This window comes from Culex quinquefasciatus, chromosome 3, assembly GCF_015732765.1.
Source record: "Culex quinquefasciatus strain JHB chromosome 3, VPISU_Cqui_1.0_pri_paternal, whole genome shotgun sequence".
NCBI lineage: Eukaryota > Metazoa > Arthropoda > Insecta > Diptera > Culicidae > Culex > Culex quinquefasciatus.
This window is the reverse complement of record NC_051863.1, coordinates 134,839,318-134,860,397: the sequence shown is the minus strand read 5'-3', so window position 1 is coordinate 134,860,397 and position 21,080 is coordinate 134,839,318. Positions and strand designations below refer to the sequence as shown.

At 39.3% G+C, this 21,080-nt stretch overlaps 1 protein-coding gene across 3 annotated transcripts in view; it reads left to right on the top strand.

Annotated features, from left to right (window-relative positions):
• Positions 1–19,570, top strand: part of LOC6036201 (protein grainyhead) — a 318,505-nt gene extending 298,935 nt beyond the window's left edge. For 2 of the 3 annotated variants that reach the window (XM_038264090.1, XM_038264089.1), the window contains 5 exons: positions 11,049–11,228; positions 11,285–11,436; positions 11,565–11,760; positions 14,362–14,426; positions 17,006–19,570. In XM_038264090.1, coding sequence (XP_038120018.1) covers positions 11,049–11,228; positions 11,285–11,436; positions 11,565–11,760; positions 14,362–14,426; positions 17,006–17,132 — 720 coding nt within the window. In that variant the 3' untranslated portion in view covers positions 17,133–19,570. The remainder of the gene's footprint in view (positions 1–11,048; positions 11,229–11,284; positions 11,437–11,564; positions 11,761–14,361; positions 14,427–17,005) is intronic. The other variant, XM_038264091.1, reaches the window with a different exon arrangement.
• The last annotated feature ends 1,510 nt before the right edge of the window (positions 19,571–21,080 follow it).

The window sequence follows — 21,080 nt, the reverse complement described above, 5'->3', positions numbered from 1 at the left end:
CTCTGCGGGCTCCGTGATCAATCGTTCCGTCACAATAGCGAGAGTCCAGGCGAGATATCGATAATTTATAATAAATGGCCGCGGTGTGCGTATTTCGTTGAAGCGGAGCGGATATTTATGATAATTGCAAAGTTTGAAGATCGTTTTGAACACTTGCGCCAAACGCGACGTGGAGTCCGCGATCGTAAACTACCGGAGCGCGGCTTCTAGCGGGATTAAACAATGAGGCCGGGAACGAATGGCTTATTAGTGGTCGTAACTATTAGCACCTCCTGTGGGATCACGGCATGGTGCGCGATCAAGCGATCCCATCGCGCCCACGCGAAGCGAAGTCTCCAGGATCGTCCGGACTGTCCTCGCGCGTCAGCCTATTTATGTAAATTGCAAGCCTTCCGCTATCCCCGTCCATAATAATTACTTTTTATCGCATTTTAAAGTTATAAAAACAGTTTTAATATTATAACTTCATCCATTCGGATTCGCCTGCTACTTCTGCTGAGTTGTCCGGACCTCTGGACGTACCCGTTGATCACCCGTTGCTCTCGCCGAGATCGTCGTAAAGAATTTGACAGAGGTCCCCCCACCCCGCCCCCTAAACTGCACTCGCAAGGAATTTATTGCAATTTTACCTCCCCCCCTTCTCTCAGTCCATGTCACATCGCCATGTATAATCCGCGTGCGCGCCTCGACCCATAATTAGATCATTCCTTATTCCGCGTTGATGCGTTCACCTTTTTGCTCATCAGCCCAAGTCATCAACATCTCCGCTCGCTCGCTATTAAAATGTAACTAACGGTTCTGCCCATTTCGACCTAGTGCGATGCGCTGCAGCTGCAGCATCAACTCCCATGCAGATTGTGTTGGTTGTCGTGGTTTTTTCGCACATTTCCTAATCGGGCTGCGAGGTCTCTGCGGAGTTGCGCGCGCCCCGAGGGCGTTTGCGAACGGCCAGCGAGGTTGTGGACGGCTTGGAATGAAGTGCTAATGATGCTGCTGTTGAACGGCTTGGACAAATCAATTTTGGAATTTATGTTTTTATCTCGCATGTTTTTCTTCAAAATTGTCGTTTTATGAGCTGGTTCAGGTGAATCTTCGTAGGAGCATCTTAGAGGACGTTTGGTTATCCAGGTTCATACTAGTCATCGAATATCATGAAGTTTGATACCCATTTTGCTCGAACTAGTGCGTTTTTTCAATTGTCCCTTCGACGAAACAACCTGTAAGGCACCGGGTTATGGTCAATCTGGTCCAACTCACAATTTTCGTATTTGACATAAAAAACACGAAGTTCCATACCCATATTGCTCAAAATCGTATGGTTCTTCGAGTATCCCCATGTCGGAACAACCCAGAGGGTTGTGACCGAACCAGTCCAACTGTCACGTTTCATACTTGGCATCAAAAATCATGAAGTTTGCTCAAATTCGTATGGTCTAGCCTAATGCTTTCGCTTAGTGATAACCTGAAATTACACCGCAAATAGAGCCTGTAGGACAAAGATCTTTGTCAAAATGTAGTTCCGGGAATCGTGTCCAAACTTTAGATTGAAGAACCTTTTACTGACATTAAACTATTTTGAGTCTTGACACATCATCACTTCGTGAGAGTACTATCTTGTTGTATGTCGCATTTTGACGTACCGAGGCAAAAACGCATACGCAATGTAAACAAAAACAAACACGTTTTGCTTGGCTGACCGTTTTAAGCATTGTCCCGAAGTTTGGTTAAATTTGGTTGCCGGAGTCCCGAGTAATGATTAAAAATGTTCACAGTAGTCGGGCATGTTGGTGTGTCAAACTGCTTCTGACTAAATTCCCAGTCGTCGCACTTGCACCAATTTTCAGGGTGTGTCAATAAAGCACGATCAGATCGAAACTTCTTCATATGAAGAGTGCCAACAATGGACGGAGTTTGGTTGCATATCTCGACATTGTAACCAAGTTTTGGGGTTCTGTGAAGGTCGAAAGCCGAAGCGTTGAGCGCTGCACAAAATGACATTCTTAGCTCAATTTGGCAAAAAAAAATGCACTTGCGTCAATAAATCACGTTTACGACGACTTGTTCACTAAAGAAGACAAATCAAAAATCTATCGAAGAACGTCAAGGGAGAGTGTGAATCTGTCAGACCAAAAGGGGTGTGGCTGCCAATCCCCCTGTCAGACCAAAGAGTAAAAGATAAACAAACCCAAGATACTGATATTGGTGAACACAAATCAGGCAAAGACAATTTTATAATAAAACAAGTTTTTCAAATGAAAAAGTGTTTTGGAGCTAAAAAAAAACTAGTTTGGGAGCATTCTTGTATTGTCAAAGGCCTCCATACAAAAATTACGAGGGGTCTTAAAATCCGATTTTTGGCGTTACGTAATAAAATAACGCTCCCTTTATCGTTCATAAAATGATTCCATTAATCGGCTTCTCGTCGAAAGCTGATACAACACATGTTTTCTTCAAATTTCAACTTGAATCTTGAAATAAGTTATGCGGAATTGTTAATCTTCTTTTTACATAATCCTCTTGTCCTAATCAGGTGTAGTACTGAAAAGGACCTAATAAAAAAATTAAACTGGGCTGTTTCGTTCCCACCCCTGCGACTGAAGATCCGCGAGCGTAAAGTCCAGTACGCAGTTCAAAGAAAATTCAAACAGAAATTCAAGCGAATGCAACCAACTTTGAACGACATCACTACCTATTTAAAATAGGCCAATCGCGTCTAGCGATAGTGTCTGCCACCGCTAAAGTATAAAATTTACTAGAAAAGTACGGCAGCGTATAAAAAACAACCAGCTCAAGATAACCGCCACTTTGTACACCGTACAGCTAACGTGATAAGTGTCGTTACGCTCTCTACACCGCACCGAGGCTTGGACAACTTTTCAACAGAACGGAAGTCGTCGCCGTCGAATCAAGAGCTAATTAGCGAAAATGAAAACACAGAAAAAAAATAAAAACGATACGCGAACCAGTACGGTCGCGCCGTTAAGCCTTCCCATCTATCACTCTTGTGGACGACGACGACGACGACGACTTAACACACACACAGACCTCAGGAGACCTGCTTCCTTTTCAGAACTTGGCCAGCGCAATGACTTGGCAGTCATTATCGCTTCAATAAAATTTATTGAAAAATTGTTACGCGTCGCGCAAGTGCCGGTACGAGGTCCAGATATCGACAAGTCATGTTTTTGCGTCGCGCCCCTCACCTCTCCGCTGACACAACCGTGTGATGCGCGACAGACGACGCGCAGAGAGCAAAAAAGTTTGATAGGAAATTTTATGCAATTTAATCCGGGGCTCACTCTCGCGAGCGCCATCAAAACAAAGATGGCGGCGGCGCGGCCGCTCGGTTTGACGTTTGCGCGCGCGATGATAAAACGATAAAAATGAATAATTAATAAATAAATGGCTCAATTAAATGATTTTGCAGAGTACTCGCGGGGTGGGGGTTTCCCGGGGTTGTACAGAACCCGCGTGGCAGTAATTAAAACTAATAAATATTGTTTTATGTGTACATATTGGCGGACGCTGAATCACGTCGCGGTTGGAGACGGATCGTAACGCTTTGTAAAAAACGATCACTGTGATTTTGCATAAAAATTTACCATTAATTTATGCAAATTTGTCCGCGCGCGCTCGTCATCGCGACGAGCAATCTCCGCGGAAGCCAATCCCCGCGATCGCTTGTCACTAGGACGCTAGGAGCTGTCAGTTGCGCCCAACTGACAGCACTGTCAGCTCCCTGGAATGCGATCGTGCGATCGTGTACTAACGCCAAACTAAAGCCCCTCGTCGCGAAATGTCATTGTCGGACCAAGGAAGGTGTAGGTATTAACCTTTTCCTAACGCCTTTCTCACGAAAAAGTTCCGAAAAAGCCAAGGCTAACTAGGGACAATAACAACAACAAAAGAAGCGTGGCTTGTACATCGCTAGCGCAACCGAACGCGCAAGTTTTCGCGATTGTTCAGGAAGCCTCTGCGCCGCATCGCCGCAAAAATAAAGAGGAAGATGATTATGATGAATGTAAGACAACATAATTCTCATGTTTGCCAATAATTGCGTGCATGCATATGTATGCAATGTTACATGTCTCGCATTAAGCGCAAAAATGTACGCCAAAAGGGAAGCGCGGCCGCGCAGCGCACATCACAGTCGGAACACGAGAAACAACGCAAACCGTCCAAGGGACGCCCTTAATGTTTATGGGCCCCCGTTGCGGGGTCGCATCAACCCGACCGCTGCAGAAAATGTACCGTAAATGTTTATTAAAATCCCATTATTCATAACAACGAAAAGAAGAGAGCGCGGAAATTGGACGCGGACCGCCGGGATGTTGGGCGCGCAGCAAAAGGACTGCGCGCTTCTGCGGGAGCATGATTGCGCGATCCCGCGCATGATTTGTGAATGGAAGCTGCGCCGGATCGTGAGGTTACGGTACCGCGCGTAACGCATCACGCGTCGAAACAGGTTTGTAACGATACCTGATCGACGAAAACGTTGATATTTGACAGCTGGAGCGCTTTTCTTTAGAACAGTGGTGTGCTAAATTTTGTGCCACCGTGACCACCAATTTCACATCATCTTGGACAATGTGACAGCTCGATGTGATCGTGATCGGTTCAGTTTGGCGTGCAAAAAATTCCTACAGAAAAACATTCGTTTAAATTTACCCCTAGAATTGTCAAATATTCTCTTTTCTGGAAATCTCCTATAAAAATCTGATTTTTCTGTTAACTATTTTTTGACAGGAGGAAATTCCGCCTTACCTTATCTGATCTACATAAACCTTGGTCGCTCGTCGCTTTTTGACGTCCCGAGAACAACACGTTTTTATGGTTGACCTTGGATAAACAAAAACAAGAGCACGCAATGTAAACAATAACAAACACACTTTGTTTGGCTGACCGTTCTGTGCATTGTCCCGAAGTTTGGTTGAATTTGGTTGCCGGAGTCCCGATTTATATTAGAAAATGTTTACAGTAGTCGGGCATGTACGTGTGTCAAATCTGTTCTTACCTGAAATCTCTTTTGGCCAGTTGTCGCACTTGTTTTGTTAAATATCTCAGGATTGAAATCGATTTTTGGAAATCTGTGAAGTTCAAAAGATGAGGCATTGGAAGCTGCACAAGATAGCACGATCACGCTGATTTGACGTTTCGTGGTTGCGTGAGCCCGTTGATTGACAACAGGACGTTCGAAGGTCTTGTCATCCGCGGTCACCCTGATCCCAAACGCGCCACCAACCATGAGTTCATATTAGCATGATTAATGCGCTTGCGCGTATTTTTCGGGGTCCCTCCCCACATCACTAACTCGCCCGCGTTAGATAATGAGACACTGATAACCGCACCAGTCACAGAGGGGCGGTCCATAAATTGAACAATCAGAGCTTAAGCATATTATATAAACATAAAAAGTGGCTCACGACACACACTCTAGCCGTCGTCACGCCGCGCAACAGGTGGAATGACATTTGCCGCCGCAGGGAGGGCGGGGACGACCGGCTTGGAGTGGCGCGCAAAATATGGGGTGTAAATTTATGTCCATCAGCGTAGAGCTGCCGAGGGGGGAACCGAGAAATGCGACCAAATATCTAATTATTCAAAATTTCAAAGATTCCCGCGCGCGATACACGGCGGCGGACACCCCGCGGGACAACAAGTGGCAGACTCGTGAAGAGGACCTGCTACACCTCGGACGGGAATGTCTCGGGGAAAAAATCGGTGTCCGCGCGCGTAGTTTTACGACGTCTTTAACGGGAATTTTATCTGCACGTTTATCAAGTGTCGTGCCTACCCCGCTGGAATTGGGAAGAGGAAGAGTCCGGACACACACTCTTAATCGAAATTGAAAACTATAAAACGCCAAAGTACCCCTCGTCGGAGAAATCTCGCCCCAGAGAGATGCGTTAACGACCGTATGATCCCCCCTTCAGCGACGGCAGCGCCGCCGCGCCGCTACTGTCCTGTCTCAATCCCATATTTTATGCTGTAATTTGCAATTTAAGCACTGTCCGGCGTTGTTGCAACTGTTGCGGCGGTTTTATTGCACTACCCCCCGTCCGCTGCATCAAAGAACAAACGGTGCTCAGCCGAACAGAGAGAGAGCGCGAGGAATATTAAATTTTATAAGTCCATTTGTAACCTCCTTTTCATTTGGCGTTTCTCTGCGCTGCGCGCACTGCCACCTTCCGGCAAATCTGACTGTTGATTTTAGCTACCCTTTCCTGATGACCACGTGTAACTATTCTCCGGGTAATGAAATGATAATAATCATAAACCGTGCGCCGTTGATCGCGGCTGATGCCCCGGTGCAACCCTAAGGGGGTCCCTGCTGATGATCTCCCCACTCTTAACCATGATGATCGGTTTATTGCGGAAGAAAGGAATTAATCGAACGATCCAACCCTGCGGCCGAGGATCATACAATGTGTTACCTCTAGTGACCGCTAGATGTCAGTCACTTTGTACACGCATCAATCAGGGACGCCCTGGGAAGGGCTAATTTCAACCCCGCAAGAGGCCGCGCTGTCAAAATCCCCCGTCCGGGGATTCTAACGGGACCGGACGTCCAAACATACACGCGAAATGATACCGATAGCGTGTCACGCGCCGCGTAGGTTCTAGCCACAACACACGGGGAGTGCAAATTGCCCAGAAGGAAGCTCCTCGACCAGCGTGGATGAATGAGATAAACGCGCAAAACCGGGTCCAGCAAACTAGGGCCCATGAATGAAATTGGCTCCGTCAGTACCGGAGATATTGCAATTGATCCTAGTCTCGCGCCAACCCAAATGAATGGTGCACGGTTTATTGCCGGGGCGCTGGAAATAAATATAATCATAAATTATGCACGCTCTCTTCTCGCAGAGCAGAGTGCCCTTGATGAATGGGCGGTGTTGTAATTCTGGTAGCCGCAGGCTACCCCGTCTTCTACAATGTAACCCCTTTTGCGGTAATTTCTATCAAATTCGATTTCGGTTTTCGAACCTCAAAACCGCGTGCGACACGCACCGCTGTCAAAAAACGAAGGTCACATCTCACTCCGAACGCAGCAACAATCAGCTGTCACTGTCACACATCACAGTAGCGGCTGCTCGTCAAGTGTCACGCACTTTCGAAAGGGCGTAGCGCGACGACACTCGTACCCGCTCTGTCGCCGCTGGTTGCGTCCGCGTCAAAACGTGTCAGCGCGGCTTTGTTTACATTTTAATTTAAGAGGCAGTGTTGTTGTAGCGACGCTTAAACATTTTATAGAATAACTCATCGGACATTTATAATGTTCCAAACCGTCGCTAGTGAATTTGACTTTCACTTTGTTTTGCTTTGTTTACATTTGAAATTGAGCACGTTAGTACCACACTGCGTGTTTTCTGGGCAACCTTAAGGAGAAAAAATAGTCATCGCTACTTTCAAATGTGTCTTATAGGAAATTTTGTCAGCTATCCAATGCTTCTAAGAGCGAAATGTTTCATCGGGAAATTTCTGAGATATCTCTATTTTAAGTTATTTGTTTTAAAATCCTTAATCATTTATTGGAAACTTTTAAATAACAGTCCAGGAAACTTGTCAAATGATGTGTTTCATGTGTCATTTACTCATTAAAAAGTGCAAAATAAGACAAGAAACAACTTTGAAGGTTGCAAACCGCTAAACATTTTGAAAATTAAGTTTTAACCGAATTTTTGAATATGTGGGATTTATTCAGAAATTAAAATCATGAAACCGCATTAAAATCTTATTTTCACAAGAACAAATAGATTATTACATAATTGTTGTGTACAAATAGAGTGTCTGTGCGAGCTTCGTCGGAGGATGACAGGAGCAAACCTGCGCATCCTCTTGCGAAAAAAAAAAGTGAAAAAAAGAAGAAAAATCCGACGAGTTGGTCGGGCGTCGGGGCCAGTGTCTGTGCGAGCTTCGTCGGAGGATGACAGGAGCAAACCTGCGCATCCTCTTGCGAAAAAAAAAAAAGTGAAAAAAGAAGAAAAATCCGACGAGTTGGTCGGGCGTCGGGGCCAGTGTCTGTGCGAGCTTCGTCGGAGGATGACAGGAGCAAACCTGCGCATCCTCTTGCGAAAAAAAAAAGTGAAAAAAAGAAGAAAAATCCGACAAATGGTCGGGCGTCGGGGCCAGTGTCTGTGCGAGCTTCGTCGGAGGATGACAGGAGCAAACCTGCGCATCCTCTTGCGGAAAAAAAAGTGAAAAAAGAAGAAAAATCCGACGAGTTGGTCGGGCGTCGGGGCCTGTTTGTGTGCGAGCTTCGTCGGAGGATGGAAAAAAGTGTTATACAAATGCCATTTATTAACCATTATATACGCGCTGATCCCTGTTTTGCCTGATGGGATTGGAAGTTTAAAGATAGTTCGAGGACCCGTCTGGTTCTCGCTCTATGTTTAGGCGGGGCCAGACAATGCCCAATGACCTCGGAATTGGGCCGCTAGGATCTCTGCCATTCTGAAATGGGTCATTGGAAGCAGCGCGAGGGCTGTCACCACCTAATACCCGGGACTGAGATATGTTGTATCAGCATAACCCAAGTCTGATACAAACTATCCTTTCCCATAATTTCGCTGCCGGCCAGCGGGTATTGGATTGGACCACACACACACACACATTGTTGTGTACAAATAACACCGGTCTGCTCTGATTCAGCTTGGAATTAGCTACTACAATCGACATTTTTCAGGTTTGAGATTGATACACCCAAAATTCAGAGTCGAGATAATCGTTCTCTCAAAATTTATTGAGGAGCTCAGTGCCAAAATCGATAGAATAATGGTACCAACTCACACCATCATAACAAATGAGTTCATTCGTTAGTTGAATCAATAAATCTCCAACAAGTGTCATACATCGACTTCTGACTTCTCCTTGGTCACCAAACTGTGGTGGCCGAGGCAGCTAAGTCATTGGAACGGTTTGTCAAAGGTCTCTGGTTCGATTCCCGTTGTCGACACTTTTGGTTTTTTGTTTGACGGATGAACTTTTTTTGCAAATGAACCTTGAGAGAACAGTTCTATCGCCCATCTCGAGCTGTGTTCTCTGCGTCCGTGAATGGTACCACTATTCTCTCGATTCGAGACCATCACTCTCTCGGACTAGCGCTGCCAGTTTTGGGTGTAGGGTATTACAAGATTTTTATGAATAAATATCATATTTCCTTACTCAAACATTAACCAGTTGCATAGATACAAAACATGTTTAATACTCGAAATTAAACTGCAAACTACCGTTGCAAGCTGTAGGAGAAATATTTTTCATTAGTATGAAATGATTGTTTTAGTTTTTTTTGTTTTAAATAATCAAGGATTTACCAATATTTTATAAGTTTATAAGACTCTCATCATCAATCTCATCTTAAAAAAAAATGATTTTTGTTCAAATAGTTTCGAAAAAAGTTTCTTTCGATTTTTTTGTTAAAATAATATTTAAAAAAAAGTTTGTGACGGTGTTTTCAGCATTCTGAATTGGAAGACTCGAGTTTTCATGCTACTTTTAAGTGCATTTTCAACAGAAAACATTTTATAAAATTTTATCTTTATTTTATACTCATGAAAATATGACTTTTGAAGCTTGCAACAGTAATATGTAATACATTTTCGATTTTAAATCATATTTGTATTTATGTTCCTGGTTAATGTTTGCTTAAGAAAATATCAAATTCATTCATTAAAATTCAATAATATCATTAACAATCACAAACCTGCCAAAGTTTCGGTTGAACAAGCTAGCAGACACGTGATATTTGTACACAAAAAATATGCAATAATCTAATAATTCTTGTAAAAAATATATGTTTACAATGTTTTTTGATTTTAATTTCTGAATAAATCCCACATGTTCAAAAATTCGGCTAAAACATAATTTTCAAAATGTTTAGCGGTTTGCAACCTTCTACAAAGTTGTTTCTTGTCTTATTTTGCACATTTTGATGAGTAAATGAAACAGGAAACACATCATTTGATAAGTTTTCTGAGCTGGTAGTATATAATTTCCAATAAATATTAAAGGAATTTAAAACCAAAATACTTAAAATAGAGATATCTCAGAAATTTCCCGATGAAACATTTCGCTCTTAGAAGCATTGAAAAGCTGAGAAAATTTCCTATAAGACACATTTAAAAGTAGCGATGACTATTTTTTCTTGAAAAGTTTGTTCTAGAAAACACGCCGTGTACCAAATTAGCAATTTTTCAGGATATTTGTGTTTTCAAAACAACATTTGTAGCGCTCTAAACGATTGTTTTGAAAAACTTGTTTTGATAAACCTTTTTTCTTTGCACTTTTTCATCTGTTAGACTGTTTCTTAATGACTTTTTTGTTACAACTGGTCTTGATATCTTAATCCGTTTTCGGCAAGATTCCTTGATTGTTATAGAAGACATTTGTACTGCTCCTACAAATCATTAACGAAAGAGATTTTCCAACAAATTAACTAGGTTTTGTCATTCAGACTGTTCTTTTTCCATCCACAAAAATAAAGGCTTCAACGAAAATGCACATTTTCAGAAAACAATTGTAGCGTTCTGACCAATCGATATCATAACGGAACTTCTTGGATCATTGTTTCTACCTGTCATTATAACTCTATCTTTATTTTGCATTTGCTTCTGATGTTTTTAAAAGATTATATCGATTGGCTATCTGTTTTCCTGCCATTGGTCTTGAAGACTTCGTCAATATTCTTGAAGTTTCAAGAACATTTGTGGTGCTCCAAGTCGTTCATTTTGATCCATATTTTCGACTTGAACCTTTTAAGCAGACATTTGTAGCGTTCTAAACAAAACAATCGCTAACAAATGTGAGCTTCTGGTACATTTTTTTCTGTTTTGAAATTTACAAACATTTGTAGTGTTCAAAACAGTCGCTATTACAATAAGTTTTTAAAAGATTCTTTCCATAACTTGGGTTGTTTGCTTCCTTGCATCAAGAATTACGTTTTAGAACAAGAACAAAGTATTTCTGGCGTTCAATAGACATTTGTAGCGTTCCAAACAATCGCTAGCGCATCAGGTATCTCACAATTCACGTATTTTTCTATCTTCCAGGGTGCTGAACGCAAGACACGCGACGAGGAGCGGCGGGCCGCGAAGCGCAAGATGACCGCCACCGGCCGGAAAAAGCTCGACGAGCTGTACCACCCGGTCGTGGACCGGTCCGAGTTCTACCAGATGAGTGACCTGATGAAGCCGCCGGTGCTGTTCTCCCCGTCCGAGGACATCGAGAAGGTGAGTGCCATCAATGCCTTCGGGAGAAGCTGATGTCTAACAATTTCTTCCTCCAGCTTACTTCAATGGACCTGCAGTTCTACGGCCACGACGGCGACTCGCTGTCCGGCGCGTCCGACAACGTCAAGTCGCCGTTCCTGCTGCACGCCAACAAGCCCACGACGCCCACCCTCAAGTTCCACAACCACTTCCCGCCGGACGTTAACACGTGAGTGTGCAAAGTCGGATGACATTCCAGTTTAAGGGCTCCCATCTCTGGAGGAGTCTAGCGGAACTTCACGAGCTAAAAGTTTGTTTTTTTCTTCTTTTTTTTCTCATTTGTTTTCGTTAATCTAGTGACAAGAAGGATCCCAGCATCATCATGGACGGCTCCCTGGTCGGGAACATGTCCGAGTTTGGGCCGCAGATCAAGCGCCAGCGGATGACGCCCCCGTTGAACGAGCGCGTCATGCTGTACGTCCGGCAGGACAACGAGGACATCTACACCCCGCTGCACGTGGTCCCACCGACGACGGTTGGACTTTTGAACGCCGTAAGTTTGACATTTGTCCGATCCATCCTCCTCCAAACCCAGATAAAACGCCCTGGAAACTCAAAATACTTTTCCGGATTTCACTCCAAAACCAAAACAAAAATCACTCAAACTCTTGCACACAAACACACCTGCTGAATCCTGCCACAAGGGTTGAGCCGAGCATAACCTCAAAAACGTGATTGGATTAAAAAAGGAAAGCGTCCAGCGAACGACACTCAATACGCAACCGCCAACACTGACAGCTGTCAGAGTTGCGCGTCCGCTGGACACTTCAAATCTGTGCGAAGAGAAATTGACAAACGGGGTTAAAATTCGGAAATATTTGCGCCAATAACCAATTTTTAATTAATCCGCTTTATGTTACTGTTTAATATTTTAATTAAGTCACACACAACCACACGCACACGCTAGACCTGCCTGCGCGGGGCAGTCCCATAACCTCAAAAAAAAACAGACATATCCAAAGTCCTGACCCGCATTGGTCCCGTCCGTCAAAGTCCAACTAATTCCCCACACGCACAAACACACTCACACGCACACACACACCTTGTTGGGGCTTAACCACGCGTTAAAACAAAGGACCCCGAAGCCGCGTGGCCTCTAGACACTGTGTCCCACCCCTCGACCCAAGGTCCCTAGGAAATATGAATGCGCTTATGTTTTTTTTTCGGGTGTATGCTAATTAAAACCAATGTGACTTAATCTCTCACCAAACACAAAAATATGCCCGCGCCAAGCTGGATTCCAGCTGCGAAACAACAAAAAAAACAAACAAAAAAAACTCCCGGAAGCTAGGTTATTAACATCATTCATCTGTCATATATCGATTGGTTGTCTTACTTCCCCCTCCTCTAAATGAAATAAGTTGCGGTTTTATTGATTGGTGTTAGCCCGCGAGAGAGCGCGCGTGACGTCCTGATGGCGGCGAGAGGCGCAAGAAACTCGTTGACATTTGACGTTGAGATTCCCATCTTTTTGTAATTATCTTGGTCGAATTTAGTTTGGAAATAAGTGTCGTGCCCCTCGCACGGCAAATTTAGCCAACTGTCAAAATTTGCACTGTAAACGAAAAGTAACGCAATTTTGTAAACGTTTTACGCGTTTTGAATTGAAAATCACTCTAAAAAGGTTGAAATTTCAATTTGGCTACTTTTGTTTTGCTGTTGATAAATTGAGTGCAATTGTTAGGAATGACTACAGTTTTGTCATTATTTTTGCCCAAAGCTGTCAAATTGCTAGCAAGTGTCAGATAAAAATAGATTTTTCATTGTGATACTTCATTTTCTAAAATTTAACAGTTTTCGAATAGAAATTCATAAAGACTTTAAAAATTACAACAAAACGCTAGTTTTTTTTCACAAATTCGCCAAGGAAAGAATAAAATGATATCTTCTTAAACTCATTCTTGAGTTAGTTTGCCATTAAAGAATCTGAGAGAATATAAATCAAAATGATTTTTTAAAGGTTTTTTTTCACCCTGTTTTGGGTGAATATGATGAAGTTTGATTGAATTTAACTTAAATTTCTAGCAATTCATGCAGTTCTGAGTAAAATGTATCTTAATAGAGTTTTGAATTCATTTCAATTCACTCGTGAAAATTTTACCCAAGGGAAATTCACTCAAAACTGAGTTCGCACTCCCATCTTCAGCATTTGGAAGGTTAGTTATGAAAAGTTCATCAACCAAGGGAGCGTTCTTTTATTACGTAACGCAGTTAGGGGGGGGAGGGGGTGTCGGTGTCTGTTACGAAATGTTACGAAAATTGGGGGAGGGGGGGTGTGCTGAAAAATTCTGTTACGTAACGCAAAATTTTCATATAAGCACTCATAAAAATTTGCAAAAGACCTTGCGTTACGCGTTACAGGGGGTAGGGGGGATTGCTCATCTGTTACGATTTGTTACAAAGGGGGGGGGAGGGGGGTCAAAAATCCCAAATTTTGCGTTACGTAATAAAAGAACGCTCCCCAACTTTGACAAACCATGTTTGACCTACTCAGAAATGAGTACCTGGAGCAACTGTCAGATTTGAGTGAATTGCACTCACAACTTAACAAAATTTGAGTGAAATTTCCCCAAATCTGACAGTTTATGAGTAGGTTCGGTTTTGCTAAAACTTAGTGACTTGAAATGAAGATGTATTCGACTTTGTTGTAACAAATGTCAAACCATTAATTAACAAACATTGTATAAATAATCCACCTAATGTTGAAGCTGGAAACGCAACAAGAGTGAAAAGAACACATTCTGAAATTAGTATGTTTGGTTTTGACGAAATCTTAAAGAAAATCTTCAGAAATGAGAAATAGAAATAAAATTTAGTTACGAAACGAGTTTCTTGCCTCTAAAAAGTGTGTTCAAGTTGTTGATTTCCGCCGAAAATAGGAAATCTTCTTCCCTCCCAAAAAACCCAACATGCAACAAACAGAGAACGAACGCGGAAGGTTGATTATTGGCACAGAGTTTTCCAAATTTTAGTCTCCCCTCCCTGAAAGACGAAAAAGTATTTTGTTTTTCTTAGAGCAACCTCGATATTTAAAAAAAGAGAAAAATCAAATCCGTCCCTACAGTTGTGTGTTTTTCTTCTATTGCTCTTCCAGATTGAGAATAAATTCAAAATTTCAACGTCGAGAATTAATAATATTTATCGCAAAAATAAGAAAGGGTAAGTTTTAAGTTTTCTTCATTTCTCAAACAAAACAAAATCTGTTCTTTCCTCTCAATGAAATATCGAGAACGTAGCTCTTCGTAGATTTCTATCTCTCTGTCTCTATCCTTACTTTTTCAAAAAAAGCCTTGAGTCACAAACCATAAAAAAGAAGCCGAAAATGTAAACAAAAAAATCCGTACCCAAAATTGATTCATCCATCACACCTCATCTCTGTGTTAGTTGTAGCCGCCGCTTGGTACTAACAAAATTTGTTATTTTCCCACCCTAACCCACACTAATCGGGTCACCACGAAAAAAACGGTCAACGCTTCAAAAAGCTCCTAACAAAAGACACGCTTTCGCTGCACTCCGACAAAAGATGCTTTCCCCGAAAAAAAATAAAACGCCGCCGAAAATCGCCTAAAAGTATGCTACCGGTTTGGCGCCAGCGCAAGAGCTTTTATCACCCAAACCCACACCCGAAATGTGTCACGCCGAACAGCTGTGTGGGTAGATGGAGGGAAATGAGGTTAACTAGGGTGGCTCTTATAGAAATTCGAATAGAAATATTCTTGTTCAAATTTGAAACTGATTTAATTTAGATTTTAAATAACAATTTTGGGGTTTTTTTAAAAGAAGAATTGAGTTTTGTGAATATTTATAATTAATAAAAAATTTGCATTAAAGTTTATAAATTTTCATACATTAGAAACAATGACAATTTAAGTAAATTTAAAACATTTAGCAAATTAACCAAGAAGACATAAAAAATAATTTCAGTATTCAGTTTTCTTTGAAGATTTTATGTTTTAAATTGCATTTTGTTAATTTGCATTAACAAGTTCAATATTGCTCTTTATTGATGTCAATGTTTGCAATGAAAAAATACAATGTTCATAGAAATATTGCATAAAAATATATGAAATTTTTTTTTTAATTTAATGTCTCTTTCTGATTAATTAATAACAGTAAATAAATTAATATGAACTATTTTAAACAATAAAGACAGGTGTTGTAAAATATCTTTATGCAATTCCGTTGTGAAAATACTTACGTTTCCTGTCATTCTCGAAAGACGATTTAGCTTACTTTTCATTACCCTAAATTTGAGTGCTAAAAAGTTCAACTTTTCAGCACTTGTTCTGAAGTTTGACACTTATGTTAGCGGCAAATAACATTCAGGCTGGAAAACAAACATTTCACTGAAAAATATAAATGTAATGAGTTTTTCCAGAATTGCAAAAAACTTGATATTTTCAGCTCTCGTCATATTAAAAAAAAATTGCTCAAAAAATAGTTTTTTTATTGTTTTTTTTTTTAATCAATTGTCAACAGTTTAGAATTTAAATTTATTGTTTTACGTTTATGTACGCATTCTTAATCAAAGTGTCCAAACATTCAGTCTTTTAATCTTTTACAATTTTTGATTTTTGGGACTACAGATCGGAAATAGATGGTGAACTTTAGGGAAACAAATATTTAGAAATACATTGATATTTTGCATATTTTAGACCGTAGCGAGTTCGCTAACTCGAATGGAACTGCATTCGAATTGGTGAATTCGAATTCGCTAATTGGAACGACTGACAGCTATCAAGATTGAAACCACTTTGAAATGACAACTGTTTTTGACGTTTGAGTGCTTGTAAATTCGAATACGTTCGAATTAGCGAGCATCCGCTCTGTAGTAATGATGTAATGATGATTTAATAGTACTCCTTGCTTATTTTTTTTTTGCTTTGAATCATGATTTTCTTTGTATGTTTATTGAAAAGCATTACATTTCATGTAGTCATGTTGAAATCATTAAATTTTATTATGCTCTCATTCAAAATGGCATATTTTTTATCAAATATTATTCAGTTTTGTCAAAAATGAGTTTCAAATTTGTTCTTTTCTCGAGTTTTTTTTTTAAAAGGTCCTATAAACAATTTTTTTACTTTTTGCTTTTTGGGTGTTTTTGAATATCCCTGACTCAAGGCGGTTCTAAAACACCCAAAAAGCAATAGGACCTTTTAAAAAAAACTCTAGTTTTGTATTTAATTTTGAGCAGCTTACACTCACCCAGTTAGCTAAATCGGAATTTAGAAATTGGGCCTTTTTCCATTTTTAATTAGAATACAACTTTTGACTACATACCAGAAAATCAGGAATAAAATATTCACCAAGAAACCATATTCGTTAGTTTTAGTCCTTTTAAATTTCAAACACCGCATGATTGTTATAGTTTGATAGCAGTTTGTTTCGATAGTTTAAAATTTGGCTTATTTTTTTATAAGCCATTTTATTTGAAATTTTTGCAGCAAATTTGTATAAGTCTAACTGAAACTGTTTAGTAACTTATCTAGTTTAGCTTTTACGGTTATGATCAATTTGTAAATTTTAAAGAATATAATATTAATGGTTATATCATTTGTTTAGATATATACTACTAATAGATCATTTGACAGTGAATATAAATATTTTAATTTACTTTTTGAGTTGTTTTTTGTAGAGTAACAGATTGAAGTAATTTTCTGTAGTATTATATTTTTTAAAAACAAAGTAAAATTAGTTTTTACTAAGCATTCTTCCCTTCTCTCCCTCTTTTCCAGGATTACGGCGAGAATTGATGACGACATGATCAGACACTACTGCAACGAGGACATATTCATCATCGAGGTCCGGCAGTACGAAGAGGATCTGTACGACATCACGCTCACGGAGCTACCGTCGCACTGAGTCCCCCTCTTCCGAGCATAGATTTTCGTCTTTAAGTTTACACACACCAGCTCACACACAGAAACACACCCACATTTTTCTTACGCACATTTTTAAGAGTAGCCTTAGCAGATATTTTTACACTTTTGCTCGACAGTGCCTTAAAAGAGACATTTTAAACGTTTTGTTTTTAATTTTGTGTATAAAGTAAAGCTTAAACAATTGTTGATATAGCGAAAAGAGCGAGAGCGAGGAGATCAAGCAAACGTACTACTCACACTAGCGGCAGAACGAGAGAGGGAGAGAGTAGCCAAGATGAATAGCATGCAACGGTTAAGATATTACAAGATTTTAGTTTAGATTGGTTAGATTTATTTATTTATTTGTAGACCCACGAGAACACACAAAACAAATAGAAACACAGATTAAACAACCTTTTTTCAAAACTCCTCCGCGTCGGCAAGAGATTCATTGGTTTTGCAAACTAGGTGGAAATGGGAGTTTTTTTTCATGACTCTCGGCACTCTCGACAGCATTTATGTATTGAAACGTTCAATCGACAAAGCACGCTAGAATTCCACATCAAGATCTCAAAACGTATTTCTGTATTCTGGCGCCAAGATTTCAAATTATTCAACCGCACCGCAAAACTTGAGCGCAGAATTCGTATTTTGCTCAACTATTGGGACGGCGGCCGGGCCTGCTTTGTTGAAGATTTCATCATTCGAAGTTTTTAAAATTTTTGCGTTAAGCATTAAAACTTAGTAAACTTACTTTGATTTTAAACAACTGAAAATGTGTACTTTACATTTGATTCAAAATCATTCCACGGACAAACGTACTTAAAACAAGCGCAAATAGAACGCTACAAGATTAAAACAAACGAAAAAAAAAACATTTTGTACAACAAAATAGTTTTAATAGCTGTTAGCGATCATCCAACGGTTGCAATATTAACAATAACGACGAAACGTAACAATAGTCTAAGTGAAGTAACTTTTAAAGCCCCTCCCCCCTTAGAACCGTAAGCTTGAAACTCATTTTACAATTCCATGACAACATTTTTTTAACAACTACATTCCATTTTAATGCTACTTGTATCAAACTTAAAACACAAAAGCCCACATAAATCGTACTGTTTTATCGTAAACAAAAAAATATATAACAATTCAAGAGCGCATATTTTTTAGTTGTTTAGTTGTGCTTACTTTTAAGAGTACCCTTTTTTATAAAACTGCCATACTTGAGAATACAAATAGCACACTAAGAAAAGAGAAGCGTTTATTTGATAGTAACTTAGTAGAAAGTTAAAGAGAGTTAAAAAAAGTGCGACAAGCAAACAAACAACACTAATTGTTAAGTACCTGAGAGATTTAAAGTGAATCGCATGCGAGAAAACAAGAAAAAAAGACGAGAAAATCGCAAATATTTTAAGCGCGAGCACATTGATTTGCACAAGTAACACAGAGAATGTGATATGATCAGCAGAATCCACCTCTTGCCAGCACCGATCTGGGTTTGATCGGCGAAATTTAACATCCAACAATCACGTTCGTTCACGAACTGATTTTTCTCACTTTGAATTGCCATATTATGACTTTTCTCTTCACCCGTTTATTAAGTGGCCAAAATGTCGTGCTTTGAAGAAGAAGAAAAAACCCCTGCAGTTTTAATTAGTCGATGAGCGGAACAACTTAGCGTTTAGAGAGTTTATAGATTTTTTTTTTAAAGGGAACGCAAAACAACGCGTTCCACAAGTAATTGCAATATTAATTTTACTAGAACCGTGTTTCGTATTCTGTAGCAGCAAACGAGCGAAACACACAAACAAACACACACACTCTTAAAACATCACACAAGCTAGAAATAGAGCGAGAGGAAGCATATTTAACTTTACATTTAACGAAACAAACTCGAACGTGAATTTTTACAAACTGCTTCGCGAAGAGAGCACAAACTTTCCTCTAGGTAGCACAAACACTTTGATGAACTTTCCTTCTTTCGGTGGTGGATGACAAACGCGCAGCAGCTCTAGATAGCAACAAGCAACCCCCTTCTATATTCTTCCCGTATCTCTTAATTTTGTTTTGTTTTAATTCTCTTCGTAATTTTAGCCCTATTCTCAGTAGTTTACATGTAGTAGCAAGCAGCAGCAGCAGTTTATGCATTAATCACGTAGTAGAACAAAAAACACTATTTTGCCATTTTAACTAAAACAAAAAAAGAAGAAGTCGAAAAATAGCGCGCAAGTTTAGACGGATAAAACATGATGTGACTAACATGTAGCCTGTAAGAGATATTTTAAAACAAACAAACAGACACAGAAGATACTTAAACGTAAGCTAGCTAAGTGATTTTTATTATAGTGAAAAAAGAGCGTTTCTTATTATGAAAGTGAATTTCGAAATTTTCTATTGTTATATTTTATAAACATTAAATAAAACATGATTTTTACTAAACCGAAGGTGTCGTCTTTGATTGAAGAAATCCACTATCTAGATCAGAGAATTACAATTAAAATTCAAAGTTACTTTTTTTCCTACGAAAATAGATTTTAGTTATTTTAGAAAAAAATTTGTCAAAATTTATACAACTTTTACAAGATATTATTATTTATGCCAAAAACACTTTTCGTGGTTCTTCACCTCATAATTTAAATAACTACTAAAATTATTTTTTTTGCAATTCCGTCGTGAAACCACTTATTTTTCTTGTCATTCTCGAACGTCAAAACGGCCTATCAAAAATAACAGAATAGTAAATTAGTACCTTTCAACAACAGTGCACTAAAATGTGTGTTGAAAAGTGGAAATTTTCAGCACTCGTATCGAAAAGTTATACATTTCAATATTTATTTATATGAACGGTGAATTTACTTAACACAGGGATTTTTGACGTAAAATTCAATTCAAAAAATGTTTTTCGGAATTGCAAATAAAATGTAAGCAGCTCGTTGCAAAACAGGTTTATTTCAGCACTCATCGTATTTATCCAACTCGGTAAACCTCGTTGTAAAAATGTATCTCTTTTTTTGCAACTTGTTGCATAAACTACTATTTAATGTTAGTCTTCATGTGCTATTAACTGATAGAATATTATTAAGAATTATTTCAAATAATTTCAAGTTTAAAAAATTTATGTTTTATTTTTGTTTCAAACTTTTTGAAAAAAATATCTTATTTATTAACTTTAAAAAAAATCTAAAATTCGTTTCAAGGACCTTTTACAGAAAAAAACCTTCAGAAATGCAAGCTTATTTTGACTAAAATGTTTTGGAATTTTAGTTAAAAATAAACCATTAATTTTTCAAACCATTTGCTAAATCCAAGGCAAAGTCACATATGTTAAATATAAGTTGGATCACAAAACCCACAAAATCTATCTACGGAATGTTGACGGAATGAGCCTTTTTTTTAATTCCACAGTGATTATTGCACTTGATAGAAAATAAACATTAATATAACCTTGCATCATTGTAATTAGGATCAACACTCGAATATCCAAGAATTTTGAAAGAAGACATTTATTTCGAATAGAAATTTTCATATTAATCCTTCAGTGAACTCTCTCGTTGTCTATATTGAAGGGACCGTCGAGAGCGCACATGGGTGGAAGTTAATTTCAAAAAGAAGGTCTCGTACAGTACTGCCTCTAGCGGTGGAGAGCTGCAACAATTAGACAAGATTTTCTGCCAGATGAGATCGAGGGGTTTCAGAACTGTTAAATTTTCCTTCTTTCCAGTATAAAACAATCATATTTCAAAATTCATACCCCTCGTACATTGCTGCCCAGTAAAACTCTGGTATAAACCTGTCAAAACACCATCAAAGCAATCCATGGCTGAAACTAGAACTGTAAATCAAAACAATTGTCAAAATAAATCAAAAAAAAATGTTGGAAATGAAATTATCATTAAAGATTGCTTAGTTTTAAAGCCATTTAACTAATTTAGGTTCATTACATTTTCTT